The 18,686-nt window shown below is 33.9% G+C and overlaps 1 protein-coding gene and 1 long non-coding RNA gene across 11 annotated transcripts in view; one reads left to right on the top strand and one right to left on the bottom strand.

Moving 5' to 3' along the window:
* Positions 1–18,686, bottom strand: part of LOC129755639 (kazrin) — a 322,166-nt gene that overhangs the window by 173,620 nt on the left and 129,860 nt on the right. For all 10 annotated transcript variants that reach the window (XM_055752232.1, XM_055752237.1, XM_055752236.1 and 7 more), the window contains one exon: positions 12,656–12,834. In XM_055752232.1, the coding sequence (XP_055608207.1) occupies positions 12,656–12,769 (114 nt within the window). In that variant the 5' untranslated portion in view covers positions 12,770–12,834. The remainder of the gene's footprint in view (positions 1–12,655; positions 12,835–18,686) is intronic.
* LOC129755654 (uncharacterized) lies at positions 5,251–5,716 on the top strand. The gene is made up of 3 exons (XR_008739297.1): positions 5,251–5,346; positions 5,400–5,540; positions 5,602–5,716. It is a non-coding gene; the product is annotated as an uncharacterized LOC129755654 (long non-coding RNA).

Genomic DNA, 18,686 nt, shown 5'->3' with positions numbered 1-18,686 from the left:
TTAATTTTCAGTGTACAACTTTTTTACAGGACATTTGCTGTAATAATAAATGAATCTTCGTTAACTTTCAAGGAAAACAATTAAAAATTTCAGGTTTTGATTATTATAGGTTGATTTATTTGAAAGGTTGCAGTTTCAGTGACACGTAATAGTCAAATTTTTTTTTTCTGTGTAGATTCGAATGCACGCGTTCACATGGATCGACATTGGAGGGCCCCAAATGACCCGACTTTTGAAAAAGTTATGCGCCGCAGGCTAAAATTGATCCTAGGCCTAGTACAAGATCTCATGCCAAATTTGGCCCAGATCGGATCACGGGAAGGGATCGCTCAACGAGCCTGAAGTTTGTATGGGATTTTGAGACATTTTGTTCGGGAGAAACATGAAAAACCAGTTTTCATCAATAGCTTTGGTTTCCGTCGATCGATGTCTTTCAAAAACGGGTTTTCTTAAAGTTTAAGTTTTGAAATTTATTTTATCCGAAGACTGCATTACGATAAGAGGTAAGATAAAAAATGGGATAAATTTTTTACGGTGGTATTCATTACTGTTAATGAGGCGTCAATATTGAGGGTAAATTGAGGGTAAAAATAGCTATAACTCCATTTTACGAAGCGTGCGGTGGCTCAAATAGCATTTATTGGATTCCTCGGAAAAAATCACACAAGATACGTCCCAATAGATTCAATTTGAACAACAATTTAGAGGAATTAAAAGTAAAACAGCCATAACTCCAGTTTCCGAAGCCTGCGGTGGCTCAAACAGCCTTCATTTGATTCCTCAGAAAAAAATACATACTATAGGTCTGTTTTCGTTCAATATTCTCTAGTTCAAATCAGTGCATGGAAAGTTGCGGCTATTTCTCCGATACACAAATCCGGAAGTGCTCACAGCGTGGAAAACTACCGGCCAATATCGATTTTAAATTCAATGTCAAAGATCTTCGAAATTTTGATGCACGAGCGAATGTATGCCGCTGTTAAACCTTTGATCTCGGAATATCAACATGGTTTCGTCAAGAAAAGGTCAACAGTTACAAATTTGATGTGCTACGTAAGTTCACTGAATAAAAGCATGGAGAAAGGTTGCCAGGTGGATTCATTCTATATTGACTTTGCCAAAGCTTTCGACCGTGTGCCGCACAAAATACTGGTTGCAAAGTTGAATCGACTAGGATTCCCGGCTTGGGCACTCGAGTGGATTGCGTCATATCTAACCGACCGCCAGGCTTTAACCAGAATACGAAACACGCGCTCACGAATGTTTGCCACACCGTCTGGAGTTCCCCAGGGCGCCACCTCGGACCTCTGCTATTTATAATATTCGTGAATGACCTGTGCTCAACACTTCAGTCCGAAACCGCCGCCCGTGGTGTAGAGGATAGCCTTCAAGTCTTCTAAGCCAGGGGGTATGAGATCGAATCCCGGTCACGGCATACATAGTACACTTTCGGTGGGTTGGTGGTTTTAGCATTTGGAAGATGCTAGCCATCATATCATCGAAAGATGTACGCTTAGAGTTAAGAAAAAAGGAATCTCTTCGAGGAAACGTCATGTTTCATTGAGATCCTGTATGTGTTTGTGTTCGTTTAGAAAAAAAAAACACTTCTCTACGCCGATGATCTGAATATTTTCCGGAAGATTCATAACACTGTTGACTGTTTGGCCCTTCATGCTGACATCGCTAGACTAGATGAGTGGTGCCGCTTAAACGGAATGCTAGCAAACGTGAAGAAGTGCAAGGTCATAAACTTTTGTCGTGCAAGAAGAACGATCCTTTTTGACTACCAACTAACCGGAGTAAGGCTGGAGAGCGTGAAGTCTATTCTCGACCTCGGAGTGAAGATCGACAACAGGCTCACATTTGCTGAACATGTCGCGCTTACTTCTGCAAAAGGATTCGCTGCTCTCGGATTCCTGCGTCGCAACACCAAGGATTTCGATGACGTTTACGCATTGAAAGCCATATACTGTGCATCAGTACGTAGCATCATGGAATACGCCGTCCAGGTGTGGGCTCCAGCTCAGAGGACACAATGCCACCGTCTTGAACGAGTTCAACGCTGTTTCTTAAGATACGCTCTACGGCGTCTTCCCTGGAACGACCCGATCCAACTACCACCGTAAGAGGAAAGGTGATATGCCTAACCTCACTCGAAAAGCGTCGCATCGAGCTGCAGCAAAGTTTTATATTCGACACATTGACCAACCGTATTGACTGTGCTTACATTCTACAACGTGTTAATATTTATGTACCAACGAGAACACTTCGACAACGTCAGTTTCTTTCAATACCTCACCACCGTACTGCTTATGATCAAAACCATCCTATTGACAAGTGTTGTGAACTTTTTAATTTAGTGTATCAATTGTTTAATTTTAATATGTGCAAACGTCGTTTTAAGCTAGGTTTAAGCAGAATTTAGTAGTTTTTAAGTTATCAGTCTGTACGGTAATTTAAACCAAAGACGAAATAAATAAATTTTTAGAAGCTTGTGCGGCGTTTGAAACTTTGTCCAATCGATTTTCCGGAAATTTTCACAAAAGGAAAGTATATTTTCAAAGATTTGGTTCATGTGTGACGAAAGATATTGAATTTCTTCGCGGTTTGTACACTTTTTCCCCATTGTGCACCGTCAAAGAAAAAAGAGAACATTATAATGTTGCTGATGTCAACGTTTTCGCCGCATTCGCCTTGTCTCACTTTTTTGCGTCATGTCAATATTAACACGCGCAATTCAAATTACTCTTTCATTGGTTTATTTTCGGTGAAAAAAGTGACTTTTGGTGAGAAAAGTGACCATTTTTCGGAAAATAGTGACTTTAGTGACCAAATGATGAAAAAAGAGACTTTTTAGTGACTGACCCAACAAAAGTGACCACTAAAAAGTGACTCGCTACCAGCCCTGCAATATTTTAACCATTTTTTCTACTGCTAGTCAAGATTTTAAATAAAATGTGTATGAAATAGTATCTTCAAATCTTTAGAATAAGGAAATTAGAATAAAATATTTATTGCAATGGGAAAACATAAATTTAAACAAATCGCGGAAAAACGTTATTGAAATACATGACATAAATGATGACATCGCAAACATGATGGAATTGATTGAAAATAGGCGTGAAAAGATATTTTCAAATACTTGACATTGTGAATCCATCAACATGGTGTCATTTTGTGCCCCACGATTTTGCAACTAACATGGCTTTAGTCAATCCAATACTTAAAAGCTGAATTATGGTCAGAAAAATGGCTAATTAGTTTTAAAACGGTTTTATGAGAGCAATATAAATAGCTAAAATTTGACGTTTCTCTTGCAAGCCAACCTATTACACGTGTAGGATGAGTTCCTCATTTCTGATTCGTGAATCATAATACAGTAAATGAGGACGAGCTTGTTAAACGAAATAAATAAGGGATTGGTTGTGAATGTCCGGTGGAATGATCCCATGAGTTGAAGTCCAAAATTCGTTGTCTAACGCCATTTTGAAATCCTAGATTGCGGCTTCCGCTTAACTTTAAAATGTTCCAAATGACTTAAAAACCCTTGAAACCCCTCAAAATATTAGTATTGGGTGATTAGCAAAACTAGAAGTCGAATTTCTTTTCCACTTTGATTCAAAATGCTGTAATTATGAAATCCCTACAAAATTCTGAAAGACCTGAACAAGTAAAAGTCAAATTTCGCCATCATGAAATCCAGGATTGTGGCGCCCGATTAACTATGAAATCTGTAAACGATCAAAAATCACATGAAATCTTACAGTATGGGTTTTGGGTGAAATTGTCGAACGAGTAGAAGTCATAATTCGCTCTCTGACGCCACCTAAGATGGTGACTGCCGCTTATCTTTGAAATTTTGTAAATTATCGAAAAATTTAATTAAAATTTCATGCAATTTTCAGTTATTATTATTTACTGCATTTTTAAGTTAAGCGAAGGCCGCTATTTTAGATTTAAAGTTAGCGTCAGAAAGCAAAATTAGACTTCTACAAGTTTAGCCCTTTCACCCAATATGCCTATTGTTGGAGATTCATACGATTTTCAGTGACTTACAGCATTTTGAAGTGCAACGAAGCCCTCTCAATTGTTACCCATATTATGGGGGTTTCAAGCAATTATCAATAATACAAAGGTTTGAAAAAAAGCCAAAGCCGCTATTTTCGATTTCAAGACAGCGTCAGAAAATCATATTCGACTTCTTCTTGTATAGCTTTTTCAATGAATACTCGTATTGTGGGGCTTCAATTTGATTTTCAATGATTTACAGCATTTTAAACTTATGCGGAAGCCGCCAATTCGACTTCTTCTTGTTCAGCCCTTTTAACCAATACTCATGTTATGGTGGTTTCATGTTTTTATCAGCAATATACAGGTTTGAAAAGAAAAAAAAATCAAGATGGTGTCAGAGAACGAAATATGACTTGTTCTCGTTGAGCTCTTTTAACTTAAACTATACCCATTCTCCCATGGGGCCGTTCAAATGTTACGTAACGCATTTTCAACCCCCCTCTCCCCTACGTAACACATTCGTCTCAAAATTTCTAAGCAAAATCCACAAAGCGCAACAAACTGCTATACCCCCCCCCCCCTAAAAGCAAAACGTAATATTTGAATGGTCCCCATCCCATACTTCATGCAATTAAGTGATTTACAACATTTTCAAGTTCATCTTGGGTTTCAAAATGGCGTCGGACAGCGAAATTCGACTTCTTCTCGTTTAGCCCTTTCACCCAATACCCATTTCGCAATTACCCAATAGCCATCTTGGATGAATGATGGCGTCAAGCAACAAATTTTTTTTCTTCTACGAGTCCTTTCAATCAATACTCGTATTGTAGGAGTATTCACACAACTACTGGTTATTTGGATCATTTAAAAAAAAATCATAATTTTTTTTTAATTTAATTAAAAAACAACACACAAGGTTACCCTTTGCATCATGTCGGTCCACTTATGCTTTTTTCTTATACCAGCTTAAGAGACTGAAAAATGTAAAATTTGGCTTGGATAAAACAAATAATACTGCGACAAGTACTATTATCACAGACTAATACAGACAGGACACTCTTTTTCAGTTTTTAGCAATATTTATGGGTAATGTCGGCACCAGAGGCGCGTCGATCACAAAAAATTAACTGACACCATCGAAGCTGGCGATTTTATTTTGGTTAAATTTTTAAGTTGAAATTCAAGTTGCCATGAGACGATTGTTTTTGTTTTTTGTTTCGAGAGAACTTGAGTCGGAAAATTAGAGGAATTTATCGATGGCCAAAAGCTAGCCGATAACAAGCAATACAGTGGATTTTGGTCAACAAGAACAACGAGATTGCATCAGATAAAAAGGTTTTTTGGAATATGTGAAGCCGTTAAAATTACTAAAAAAACATATTTTTCAGCTCTCTGATAGAACACCGGCGATAACTTCCATCATTTGTTCTGATCGTTCCCAATCCAATTCAGTCCAGTGGAACTGCGAAAGAAAAATATCCCCGAAAGTAGGAAAGCCTCCGAAGGAACTGACTAGAATAGTTGAAAAGGTAAGTTGTTTCGACCCTTGAAATCGAAAGCTAATCAACGTTAATTATAATTATATTCCAGACCTGGAGCAAAGCAGTTGACTCATCACGATGCCAGACAAAACAAGGCCTCAACCTTCTTCGGATTAGAAAAACTACCGACTACTGCTGGTCTACGGTGAGCCTCGGAAATCAGTGGGGCTGATTCGGATACGGTAACAAAAAAAATCAAATATAATGTTTTGTTAATAAAATAAATGGATCCGAGAACCAATAACTCTTGCTACTTATTTTGAAGAAAAACTAAATTCTTTCAAATCATAAACTTTATCATTATTATATAATGGCAAATTTTGATGTTTCGAACCACCAGCAATGCGCAGCAATTTTTGGTACGGGTTTTCATATCGGCTTCCGGTTTTGGCTTTGTTGTCAGTAATAACCGTTGAACTTTGAAATCAGAATCTTAATTCAAGCCCAGCAGAAAGAGAAAGATTTGACCAGTCGTGGATGTGTGGTACCGCGCATTTCTCGTCCCATCCAGGCGTCATTAACCGTACCATCTGCTTCTAAAAGAACCAACCACCTGCAAAACAAAAACAGATTTCGCGCAGTAGATATGTACTATATTAACAATTATGGACTTCCTACATGACTCTTCTGCTGCGTACTTTCGAATGATGTCCCGCTGTTACAAACTGATTTCACTGGAAATATCGGTGCTGGCCACAATAAAATTTCTAATTTCAAACGATTTCACCCTCGAGTTTTGTTTGTTTATTTATTGACTGATCAAAATTTTCCATGGCTACTTCGACAATTTTTTTAAAGTTTTGCATGGTTAGGGGCAATGTCGATACCAGATGGCAGGGCAATCACTTAAGTGAACTTTTGCGAAAAATTGGAAAGAATTTTCTATGGAGAGTCATGTCTGTATTAGTCTGTGCTATTATATCGTATGCATATTATATCACATTGACTGATAAACATGCATATTAGGCTGGTCAAAATTAATTCGAAAAAGTATTAAACGGGTTTGGATTCCGTTTGGTTGGGCTCAATAACAACAGTACTTATTTTGGGGGCTCTAGGATTTAACGTGGCCTGTACTGTAAAAAAATTCAAAGATTTGAAGAGAAGTAGTAAAGACTTTGTCTCCTTAAAGCCTAAAGGTATGAGCCTTTTCAAATAAAGATGCATATTATTAAAAAAAAAGGGAAGTCGTATGGAAAAAGTGATTATTTTGTTAAAAAAATCGTGGTATAACATAACCTTGAGATGGGCATACCTCTCTTGTACCTTTACTAACTTTTTTCTAGGCCATCGAGGCGTACTTTTGAAATTTGCAATAAAATCGTCATCCTATACTTTTGTTCATTTATATTCATGTGTTTTGACAATCAATCTATTTTTCGGTTCAAAATTAGCTTTTTCTTTTCTAGATGGATGTCTATAATCAAGATCTGATCACAAGTTATAAATGTTGTTTCTAACATAGACTTTACCATTGAGTTTCGAATGTTAATCCAAGCTTGAATTCAATGGTTTTCTTATCTTATTTTTAGTTAAAGTCAACATTTCTGTGTCCAGCTAGTATTGAATTGTAATTAGAGAGAACTGAGAAAATTTCCTTGAACCATTCCAAATATCAAACTCGAAACAAATCTTAAACGTAATAATTTCTTTTGATTATAATTTTATTGGCTTGGCATGTGCGGCGGAATGAAAACTAGAAAGAATTTATTTATAGATATTTTGAAAGAAAGGTGGATAGACAGGCATTAGTGCGCCAATAGGAGAAAGCTTGATAGGTGTTGAAATTTAAGGCTAGAGGGCATGTTTATGAAAAGCTCCCATGAATTGCTTCCGCCTTTGCTTTACACTAGCTAACTATACATGAGAAACTCAGAAAGAGAATTCCCATGTATAGCGAGCCCAGTGGTTTGAGAGCGTGGTTTTACACACACTTCAAACGAACTTAAGGTTCATCAAAAGCAACCAAGGTATTTTACTCTAAACTCAAAATTTTTAATTTTTATCAAATTTGTAGATGGAGTAAGGTTACTCGATAGTAACAACTCGAAACTGACTTCAAAACCTCGAAAACCAATCCCGGGTTAAGAATTCAGCTACAGATTTCCAAAAATTTTTCACTTATGAATAGTAATTCATTTCCTAGAACTCATTTTTTTCTGGTTCCTTACAATCAAAATAGAAATTGTAGTTGTGTTTTAAAATTTCGGATTATTGATCCAGTTTAGGACTCTTGTTTTTGGTTCGAATCATAATTATAAATTGAAATAAAAAGCTGTGTTTGATAATTATTGTCATTAAAAGTTTAGTTTTTTTTATGTCATATTCAGATTCGAAGTTTATGAACTTAATTTCTTTGCTTAATTTAAACATAACAATGCTTCAAAACAACGATATAAATCCATCATTTGAAATTTAAATTTTTTAATAAGACTTGCAAGTGGGATTAGAAATACAAATACATAATTGAAATAAAGAATAATCATTGGAACCCAAAGCATTCGAATTATTATTATAGATTCATGATTGGGGGCTCCAAAACTGAATTCAATTCTTGGCTCATATTTCTAAATTTAGTAACCGTTTTTAGGTACATTTCAGACGTAATGACATTCCGAAACAGTATGAAAATTCAAATTTTTAATCCAAGTTCAAAATTCAAATTTAGATTCAGCTCGTGAATGAGTTCCACAATCAAAATAAAATTTTCAAGATGACAATTTCTGTAAAGATAAAATTACAAGAGATTGCAGAATGATAATTCTGATTGTAAGTTCGATTTAAGAATTTAACCACAGTCAGTTTGCACAATGCAGCTGAAAATGACAAATATTTAATAGAATTTATTTTCCAAAAATATACATCAACAAGAAATTGAAAATTAATCTATATATATAAAAAGCAATTTCTGTATGTTTGTTTGTTTGTTTGTTTGTTTGTTTGTCCTCTATAGACTCAGCCGTCTTAAGAGCTAGAGGTCTGAAATTTGGCATGGATGCTCATTAGGACCAGGAAAGATGAAAAATGGTTTCAGATTTTCGGATGACCCCTTCTGAAGGGGGTCGTCCATACATGACAAATATTGTTTTCGCGATATTGACGTTACTTTTTGTCGGATCGTGGTGAAAATTTGCACATTAGTGTTTTGAAAAACGTGTAATTGATTTCGGGTGTCAAAGTGTGTGTAAAGGGTCAGCCAAAGGGGTCGTCCATATTAAATGTTCGCTGTTTTTGCGATATTGACGTTATTATACATCGTATTCAGCTGAAAATTGATACACGATAGTTTTGAGTGACGTGCAATCGATTTGAGGTATCAAATTCAGTTTAAGGGGCTGGCAAAAGGGGTCGTCCATATAAATTTTTCAATATCTTAGTGATATTGACGTTTTTATATATCGGATTGGGATGAAAATTTGCACATGGAAGTTATTAGGGACAAACAATTGATTTCACTTATCCAAATTAAAAACAGGGGTCGGCCAAGGGGGTCGTCCATATTAACTATTCACTGTTGATGCGATATTGTCGTTATTATACATCGGATTCAGATGAAAATTGGTACACGAGAGTTTTGATGGACGAGCAATGGATTTCAGGTATTAAATTCAGTGTAAGGGGCCGGCAAAGGGGGTCGTCCATATGACCCTTTCAATATTTTTGCAATATCGTCGTTATTTGACATCGGATGGTAATGAAAATTTGCACACGGTAGTTTTCGGGGACGGGCAGTCGATTTCAGATGTCAAATGGTTTGTCAGGGGTCGACGAAAGGGGTCGTCCATATTAATTAATTTTTCACTGTTTTTAGCAATATTGACGTTATTATGCAATGGATTGCTTTGAAAATTTGCACACGGGAGTTTTGAGGGAAGGGCAATCAATTTCAGGTATCAGAGAGTGTATAAGAGGCCACCGAAAGGGGTTTAACTTTTTGGCAATAATAGCGTTGTTATGCAACGATCGAATCAAAATTTATACACAGGGATTTTTTGGCTCGGTCAATTGATTCCTGATTTCAAATTTAGTAGCAGACGACAGGAAAAGTAATCGTCCAATATTATTGCAATTATTACTTAACAATAAATTCGGAAGTGCATCTGGAAATTTTCGGCAATTGACTTTCATACAAACTGTTCATGACATATTCCATGTTCAAAGCGAAACGGAGTTCGTATGGGATCAGCTAGTTGATGATAAAGAAACATGTATCATCTCTTCAAGAAATTTAGGGAATTCCATATGTTTTGGTGTATTAAATTTAAATATTGTAGTATTCTCAAGAACCAAATTTCAAACTTAAATATTAATCAAAAATCGAGTTAGCTTAAATACGATTTGTACTGCATTTGTATTTTAAACCCAAATTTTGTTGAAAAATACCTACGGATTTCTTCACATTTTATTGGAAAAAAAATTGCATCATTATAATTTAAAATTTTGTTACCCAAATATTAAACTATTAAAACTAGATTCATTGAAATAAACATAAAGGATTTTTTTGGAGACGATTCAAAATCTAATTGTATTTTTTTTTTTGAGAAAAAAAAATCATTTTTTTTCATATAATTGTTAAATTTTTTTTTATCAAATTTTCCCGAATTTTGACCGGATTTTGTTTTGAAAATTCAGAATAGACTGTCCGAATTGTGCCAGATTTAAAATAAAATAACCCGGATTCGCCCGTCCCGGATACGTAAACAGCCATTTCTTGTCAGCATCCCGGTGAATAGTAAGAATACATTTACTGTTAATTTCATCAAGGCCGGACCCACTGTGCAGTATTGGACGCAAAGACGATAAGCTAAGTTCACCAGATTTTGATGCAAACTTAAGATTTGAACCATCGATGAACGTAAGTTTCCTGTTTTGGTGCTAAAGGATTCTTTATACAAATCTTAATCATGATTTGAAAGATTCTTGGATGTATTTTCAAAAATGTGTATTTAACACGAAAAACTAATTTATACTAAACTAGAAACACGAACTTAAAATTGAATAATCAAGTATGTTCATTTTTTTTAAATCATGCATTGTTTGAGCAAAAATGTCATATAAAAAATAGGTCACCAAACCCCTTCTCCTTCCCCTCCATGAGTCAGCTCTTCCTACGGCCCTGGTTCTCACTGTATGGCGACCGTCAGAAGTTGAGAGAAAAAAACCAAATGTTTATATTAGATGACTTACTTAAATATTCATCTTACGTTTCAAGTCACCAGCTTTTAAGTCATTGGGAATTTTTGTTTGTTTTTTTTTTCTTTTTGATAGGAGTCTAACCCGTTAAGGTATTTTTGTTTGTCAAATGAATTCTGCGATGAGAATATTTGTTACTGAATGGAAAAAAAAAATCAAAATTTCGTATTATATGTACCTCAGATGAACTCAATTACCAACATTTATTAAATGAGACATAAAATTTTATTTGAAGAGATGACCTGATAATTCCGATTTTCTGGAAAAAGAGTCATTCAGAATATAAACCATTAACTATCGGAAATACAAAATTTTAATGTTGAAACGTGACTTCAGGAACTGATCAACCAATTAGAATTGAAAATATCGGAATATTGAACTTGGAGAAAACATGCCAATGATTCAGAGTGTTAATAATTTACTAAAAATTAGAAAAATTAAACGCCTTGTCATTCTTTAAGGTTACTTTCATTCATAGAATATCCTTCAAAAACATAATAATGCGGATTTTGTACAAAGAAAACGATGAAGTTACTCCAAAAAGTTGAGCTATTATTAATGAAATGCAATGTTTTCAACCTCAACTAGCAGTAGAACTCAAGTTGCTAGAATGATATCTTGGAAATCTAGCGATGAATTTTGAATGCCTTTGTGGAACAATTCAAGTAGAAGAGATTCACGATTAAACGTCTATAGAGTTTCAGAAAACTTACTTGCCAAAATCACTATCATTTAATATAACAAATTTGAAATTTGAAACCTGCTATTGCCGATGTTTAACATTTATTTATTAAAGTCATTGATAGGCTGGTTTGATTGATATATTTTAGCGATTATTCCAACATAGAAAACTAGGAGAGAAAATTTATACAATAAGTAAGGCGGGGTAAATCGGAGATTCAAGATCTCAATGCCAATGTTTGAATCTGTAACTCATAGGTATTTTTAAACTAGTAATCGACATGCAGACAAATAAAACTTTCGGATTATTGCAGAGCTTAATTACAAAATTCTAAAAATATTCAGAAGACTTAAAACTTTCTCTGGTTTCATTAATCACCCACATTGGCCCAAGAGCTACTAAACCTTTTAGCATCTGAAAATAATCTCTTCTCAAGATGAGTCGTTAAGCTGAAGCATCTCTAAAGCTTTAAAACAGGGAGAAAAAAAAAACAAATTTATTACACGCCCTGAGGGCGGCCCTCATGGGTAGCAGCAAAAAAAGGATTGATGAGATTTTGATTCAATTAAGATTTTTTTTTCTTTATTTGCCGACATTGAATGCCTCCGGCGACTCGGGAGCATCACCAGAATGAATCCCACAAAATATCAGAATCGCAAAAAAGAAAAAAATTGGAAGCGTTGCTATCAGAAACGGATTTTTTTCTCTCTGGTAGTGTCCACAATATCGTTCACTAAACCTTCGGGGCAGATTCACTACCACCAACCCTGCCGGTTCGTTCCCTCTTTTCGCGTTCTGGTCCTGAAAAACTTCTTCTTCCCTTCTTCGCTATTTTAGTTTCAACCCTCGGCATCCGACGAGTGTGGGAGAAATAATGATCGAACGTATTGCACAAATACCGCATAGTTAATGGGTGGAAAATTGATGGTAAATTTAGGATTCCAGAAAATCGATTTTCGCTAGGTCGAACAAAATTTACCGGTGCTGGAACAGCATTTTGTGTGGGACGATGAGGCACCAAAAAAAGGGAAACTTTTTTCTTCACTCTGATTCCCAGTAAAGCTGGAGATTGTGCGGAGCTCAGCCAGGCACCGTGATGAATTTTGAATGAATTTGGAATTAGATGGAGTTTTTTTTTCATCCCGTTTGCGAACCAACCGCATTGGGTGAAACTTTTTGGAGGATGTTATTTTTGGCAGGATTACTCAGCTCCCCGCCATCCACTTACCGATTCGGTCAGCTGCTTTAGTGATGCATTGATTTTGTCCGGATTTCGTGGCGGAGGTTCGGGGGGTTCCGATGCTGTGGCGGCCATCGTTACCGTTGTTCCGTTGAGCTGCATTTTCTGGCCGTGTCTCAGTATGAAATTTTAATCATGCAGCCACCCGTTCATAGATTGTCCGAAGCCTGTGAAGTAGGATAGTGAAAAATGAAAAGTTTAATTAACAATTCAAGAGAACTTGGGTGTTCTAAATGTATCTAATTGCATCATTTAATTATTTGAAATGTTAGTTTAATAAAAAATTTGAATTGAATGTTTGGTCAAGCTTAAATTGTATCTTAAGAGTTAACTAGATTCTCATTTTTTTTTTATTTCTGGAAAGGGGCGCTATTACGCTAATAAGTGGTGAGTTCATGTAACGCGCCACTCGAGCTTGCAAAAAAAAACTGTTAGATTTAAAACGTGTGAAATACTATTAATTTGTTTTAAATTCATCTACCATCGCAAGCGTTTTTTTGTTCTTAAAATGCTTCCAGAGTGTGTAAATTTCACAATTTAAGTTTTCCTTCATTCCCGTATAATTTTAAAGAAACTTTAAATAAAGGACTGTATTAAAAAAATGCAACACTTTCATTAATAGATAATTTTTGAGCGGATGGATGAAAATTGATTAAATTTTCAGTGAGATCTACTACCTAGAAATGTAATGTTATCATATTTACATGCTCAAAATTTTATAGTGGTCTGTCGAATAGTTTTTGAGATAGCATCTAATGAATAAGTTTATTTACTAAAGCGTTTGGGTAACATATGCTGCATCTATATTTCACACTGTTCATAGTGTGAAATATAGATGCAGCATATGTTACCCAAACGTTACCCAAACGATAGTTCATTATCGTTTTTCTAAGGCTATTTTTGTTGACGTTCTTAATTCTCTGGAGCTTGATCTTAATAATAACTCAGAATTTTTTTTTCATCAAAGTTATGACAAGTTAATTGTTCACCTTCTGCAAGAAAGCAAAATTATTAACTTTTTATTACTCCATCACAGTTTTCGCTTTAAGGCATGATTCCAGACCAACCAAAACAGAGTAAGTATTAACTTTGAGAAACCTTTGAAAGTACCGTAAAATGGGGGAACATTGATCACTTTTTTTGATTCATTTTCGAATATTTAGGAAGGGGCTACTTTTTTGTAACACTTAAAAGTTAACAAACACTCAAAAGTTAAAAATTCTTACTAAGGTATGGAGTATAAAGCATGATCATTGATAGCAGAATATTCAAACGACATTAGTGATTATAACTAAATGTTTGTTACAAAACCAGCTTTCATGTTTCGGGGAAACTTTGATCACTATGGTTTTAACGTATCTCAACATCTTCAAAATTATTGATATGATGCCAAATATCACAGAAGGATTAAAACATCAATTACATTATTTTTTGGTTTGAACTCAATTGAATTTTTCAACGTTTCCTTTCAAAAACAAATATACTCACAGATGAACAATGTATCTGCATACATTTAGGGGCAAAAATTCTAAACATTTCTCAATACTTTTTGATCATAATAGATCATAATAGAATTACCATAAACATAACTCTAAAACTATACCTACACAAAGGAAAAAAGTTAAACTTTCATTCAAAACAACCCATTTGCTTCTAAATACTATCATTTTATGAGGAGGGGTGTTTGTTAGTAAGTATTCGAAAAAAACCAGTATTTAAAAACTTTAAAACTACATTTTAAGAAATTATAAAAAAATACAACTACAAACCAAATGGGCTTTTCAATGAAAAAAAATGACAAAAGATTCCTCAAGTACCCGCTACAAGGCTCGTATCGATTTCCTTGTCGAAATTTTTTCAAAATTTCCCCCCAATAACGGGTCTACCATATGGCACACAATTTAACCAACGTATTTTGTTCATTTCATCGGTGGACAACCTGCTTTACCACTTCTACAATTGATAGGCTCGGATGGCGCTTTGTTGAACTCCTCACTTCATGAAGTAAATCATTCTTAATTACATTGAAATTTTAGCTCACTGTTAGATTCTCTGGACTTTTTTAACGATTTACAACATGAATTTTGGTCCAATAGTTGATTTCCAAGTGTTTTGGATTTTTTCAATGGGACTTTCTAAGATTTTTCACGATCCTGCACAAAAATTTTGATCAATGAATTTATTCATAAGATGCTATCTCAAAAACTACTTGACAGAACGCCACAAAATTTTGCATACACGTTTTGCATGTACACATTACATTACTTGGTAAATTGTATCACTGGAAATTTCATCAATGTTCATCCATCCGTTCATAAGTTATACACAAATGAAAGTGTTGCGTTTTTTTCGAGTGCAGTCTTCAAGCACAGGAAAAATAGATAAGAAAATATTTGATGGAATCATAGTTTAAGCCAATTATCATTGATAGTGAACAACAAATGTTGAACCATCTCCGTTGGAACGAGGGGTGTTTTGGGGGTTAACCCCCCCCCATGAGGCCCCAAAAAATCAAGCGAAGTATTCTACTCTACACTCAATGTTTTAAATTCATAATCAAATTAAGATAATAGAGCAAAGATATTCAAGAGTAACAATCTAGACTAAAAACTTATGCCAAAGCCTCAAAAACCCTTCCCAAGTTAAAAAATTATGCTACAGTTTTTCAAAATTTTCTCACTTGTTCATAGAATAAAGCTGTCAGAATTTTTTCAGCACATACTCGGGCCGGTCGAATCTGGGCTGTTTTATATAAAAACATGGCTAAATCCGGGTATGTGATTTCAAAATTGTCGACCAAAATCCAGGCAATACCGGGCAATTTTGGTCAAAACCTAGGAATTGCTCATTAAATAAAATTAAAAAAAAACAAAAGAAACCATTCATGATTATTTTTTTAAACTGGCTTTAAAAATTTTGACGCATAAAAAAAAATTACAACACAATTTGTTTTTTTTAGTTTGATTTAAGAATGAGAATGAGAACAAACCCAAGATCCAGGCTTTTTCCAATGAAATCCGGACAACCGGGTCAGACCGAATTTGCCCCAAATTTTATATTAAATATTCAGGCCAACCCGGTTACAACCGGCAATCTGACAACCTTATCATAGAAATTCTGAATATTAATTTTTTAATTTAATCCGTGTTGGAGGTTCTGATTCCATATTTCCATAACCAAAATTGTATTTCTACATATTTTAGTATTTATGATTCTGTTTCAAATTTAAGATTCTTGATTTTCAGTTCGAATAATCATAGGAAACTAGGAATGAAAAGCTGCTTTGAAATCATGGTTCAAGTTTGGTTTTGCATTTCATATCAAATTTGTATAATTTTTATTTTTGTTTATTTATGACACTTTACCACCTTGAAATTTGAATCATATTTTTCGAAAATCATATGCATTTTGAATATTTTGATAATTTTTTCTCGAACATGAAGAAAGAAAAATTTAGTTTTCTATTTAAATTCGAAATTCTTAAACTTTTTTCTAACACAAAATTTATAAATTTAAAGCTTCTAGGTGGCGATCCAAAATTGGAAACTCAGATTCGGATTCATCATTTGAAATTCACATTTCGATTAAGATTCACAAGACAGATTAAAAAAAAAAACTATTGAAAACCGAATTAACATTAAACCAGCACTACAGAATTTTAATAACAGATTCATGAATGAGGGCTCTTAAGCTTGGATCATAAAATTTTGATTTTCAATTAAGATTCGGTAATCGTAATTTTTGAACATTTCACAAATCTTATAGAAATTCGGAAACAGATTTCAAGTTCAATTTTTGAGTTCAGATTCAGAATCAGAATTAAAATTTAGAAAAAGATTTAGCTTGTGAATGAGTTTTTCAATCAACATTGAATTGTTGAGGAATTCAAGAGATCATGAGCTTAAAAATTAGCTCGGCTTCCCCCAGATTTAAATTTTTTTTATCAGAATTAATTTGTTCACACAATTTAGCTGAAAATCACAAATATAAAGTAGAATTTTAGCTTATTTTTAAAGTTTTGTTTTATGCAAAGTATCCCAAATTATGTAATAAAAATTTCATCCAAAAGATTTCCATTATGGAATTGATTCTTTATGAAAAATATTTCCTGTTAAAGAAACATCTCTTATCTTCATCTAAAAAATCTGCACAAAATTCTATATTTTCTCGGAGTATTGTTTAAATTATAAATATTGCAGTTTTTTTTTAAACCGAATTTCAAACAAAAATCAAAATTTATTTTGAGTTTGCATCAAGCTATTTTGATCCGAAATTTTTTATCCCTCACTGTTTTTTGGAAAATTTTATTTATTTTCAGCAAAGGTTAAAGGTTAGAATCTTGGAATTTGCAGAAGAGTTGATTGGGCTTATTTGATTTGAGCACAGAATAAGTTTGTTTTTAAGAAATTGAAGGCTACACTATAAAGCACTTATTTTATGCTCAAATCAAATAACTTTGACCTACCAGACTCAAATTCTAAAATTTCAACCATCGATGAATGCAAATTCCATATTTTGTTTCTAAAGGTATAATCATATAGTTACAAATAATTTTTTTTTCAATTTTTTTTATTCGTGCGATGTTGGGCAAAAAATCATAGGTAAAAATCATTGGATTATTCATCCCAGAAACAAGGAAAAAAAATGCTATCAGTAAGTGAGAATTGAACTCACAACATCTTATTTATATCAACTTGCCAATCCGACAACTTGACCACTGCAGTGTGCTAACTTAGCCAGATGAAGGACGAATTATAATTGTCAATGTGTTTGTGCCACGGCCAATCTGACCACAGCAGCGTTTGGCTGGTAGTTTATTTCATCCTCCTTTCAAGGTAGGTCCTTTGTCTTATGAAGGGAACGGGAATGGGAATAGAATCCCACTAAATGGGAATTGGAAATGATAAACTGTTTTTTGCTTTTCTACTGCCTGCCTTACAACTTTTTTTTTTATCAAATCTGAAACTGAATTGTAACTTTTAGTTTAAAGTAGCATTGCGTAAATGATCTGGATTGGGGTGAATCGGGGTGAAGACACACAAATAAATTTCATGATACGTTTTATTTATTTTCGAGTATCATAACATTTTTTTTAATGATGGCATGATGAATATGAAATCAAATTTATTTATTCCGAAATCAAAGTTTTGTTTGCAATATTTTGATTTGATTCATGATATTACTTCGATCTTGAAAATATTTAAAACTCTATTAAACCTAATAAGCAATTTTGATAAAAATTGGAAATAACGATAATATTCTTTAGTTGTTTTATTCGATTGGCTTAAAATATATGTACTTACACTATAGCAGTTCTCGGTAAGTGTAAAGCTCTTATTCTCCATCAAAAATGTTCCAAAATAAACATAAATATTATCCAGAAAAGTTGAACGTTTCCCTATGTTTCTTTTATAAATTTCATGTTCGCTACATCTAAGCTAATTTTGATTCATTCGAGCTAATTTTTTGAATTTTTTTTATATTCTCTTATTTAATTTTTGGCATTCCAGCTATTTATGAAATTCAAAGTAGAATTGTTAGGAGCTTTGGATCCATTCTAGGCAACCACCCATTATTTGTGCAGTTCTTATTTTTTATTACATATTAACAAAAAAAAACGATATAAAAGTAAATTCTTAAACATCACTTTTGATCAAAACTTTTTGCTATACATTGTTTATTGAGAACGTACAAATCGGAAATGTGGAATTTTCTGAACAAAAACTTTGCCGTTGTGACGGCACGACTTTAATCACTGATATATAAATTACTAATTCTCGAGGAATAATCTTCCAATATCAAAATGTTATGCCTTAAATTATGAATATATCTTTGATATTTATTTAGTTATTGTTTGCTATTGACATTAACTTTTATTCAAGATTAAATGAAATAGTGCTCAAAAGTTTTCGTGAGTTCACCGTGGAATAAGTTTCATTCAGAAATAAGAATGGAAGGTGAAAAAAAATCGAATATTCAGTAAAAAATATAACCTAGGGCTTTTGTGTTGTGTTTAAAG

Source organism: Uranotaenia lowii, chromosome 3 (assembly GCF_029784155.1).
Source record: "Uranotaenia lowii strain MFRU-FL chromosome 3, ASM2978415v1, whole genome shotgun sequence".
Taxonomy (NCBI): Eukaryota; Metazoa; Arthropoda; class Insecta; order Diptera; family Culicidae; genus Uranotaenia; species Uranotaenia lowii.
The sequence above is the reverse complement of the archived record's forward strand: the minus strand, read 5'-3'. Positions and strand labels throughout refer to the sequence as shown.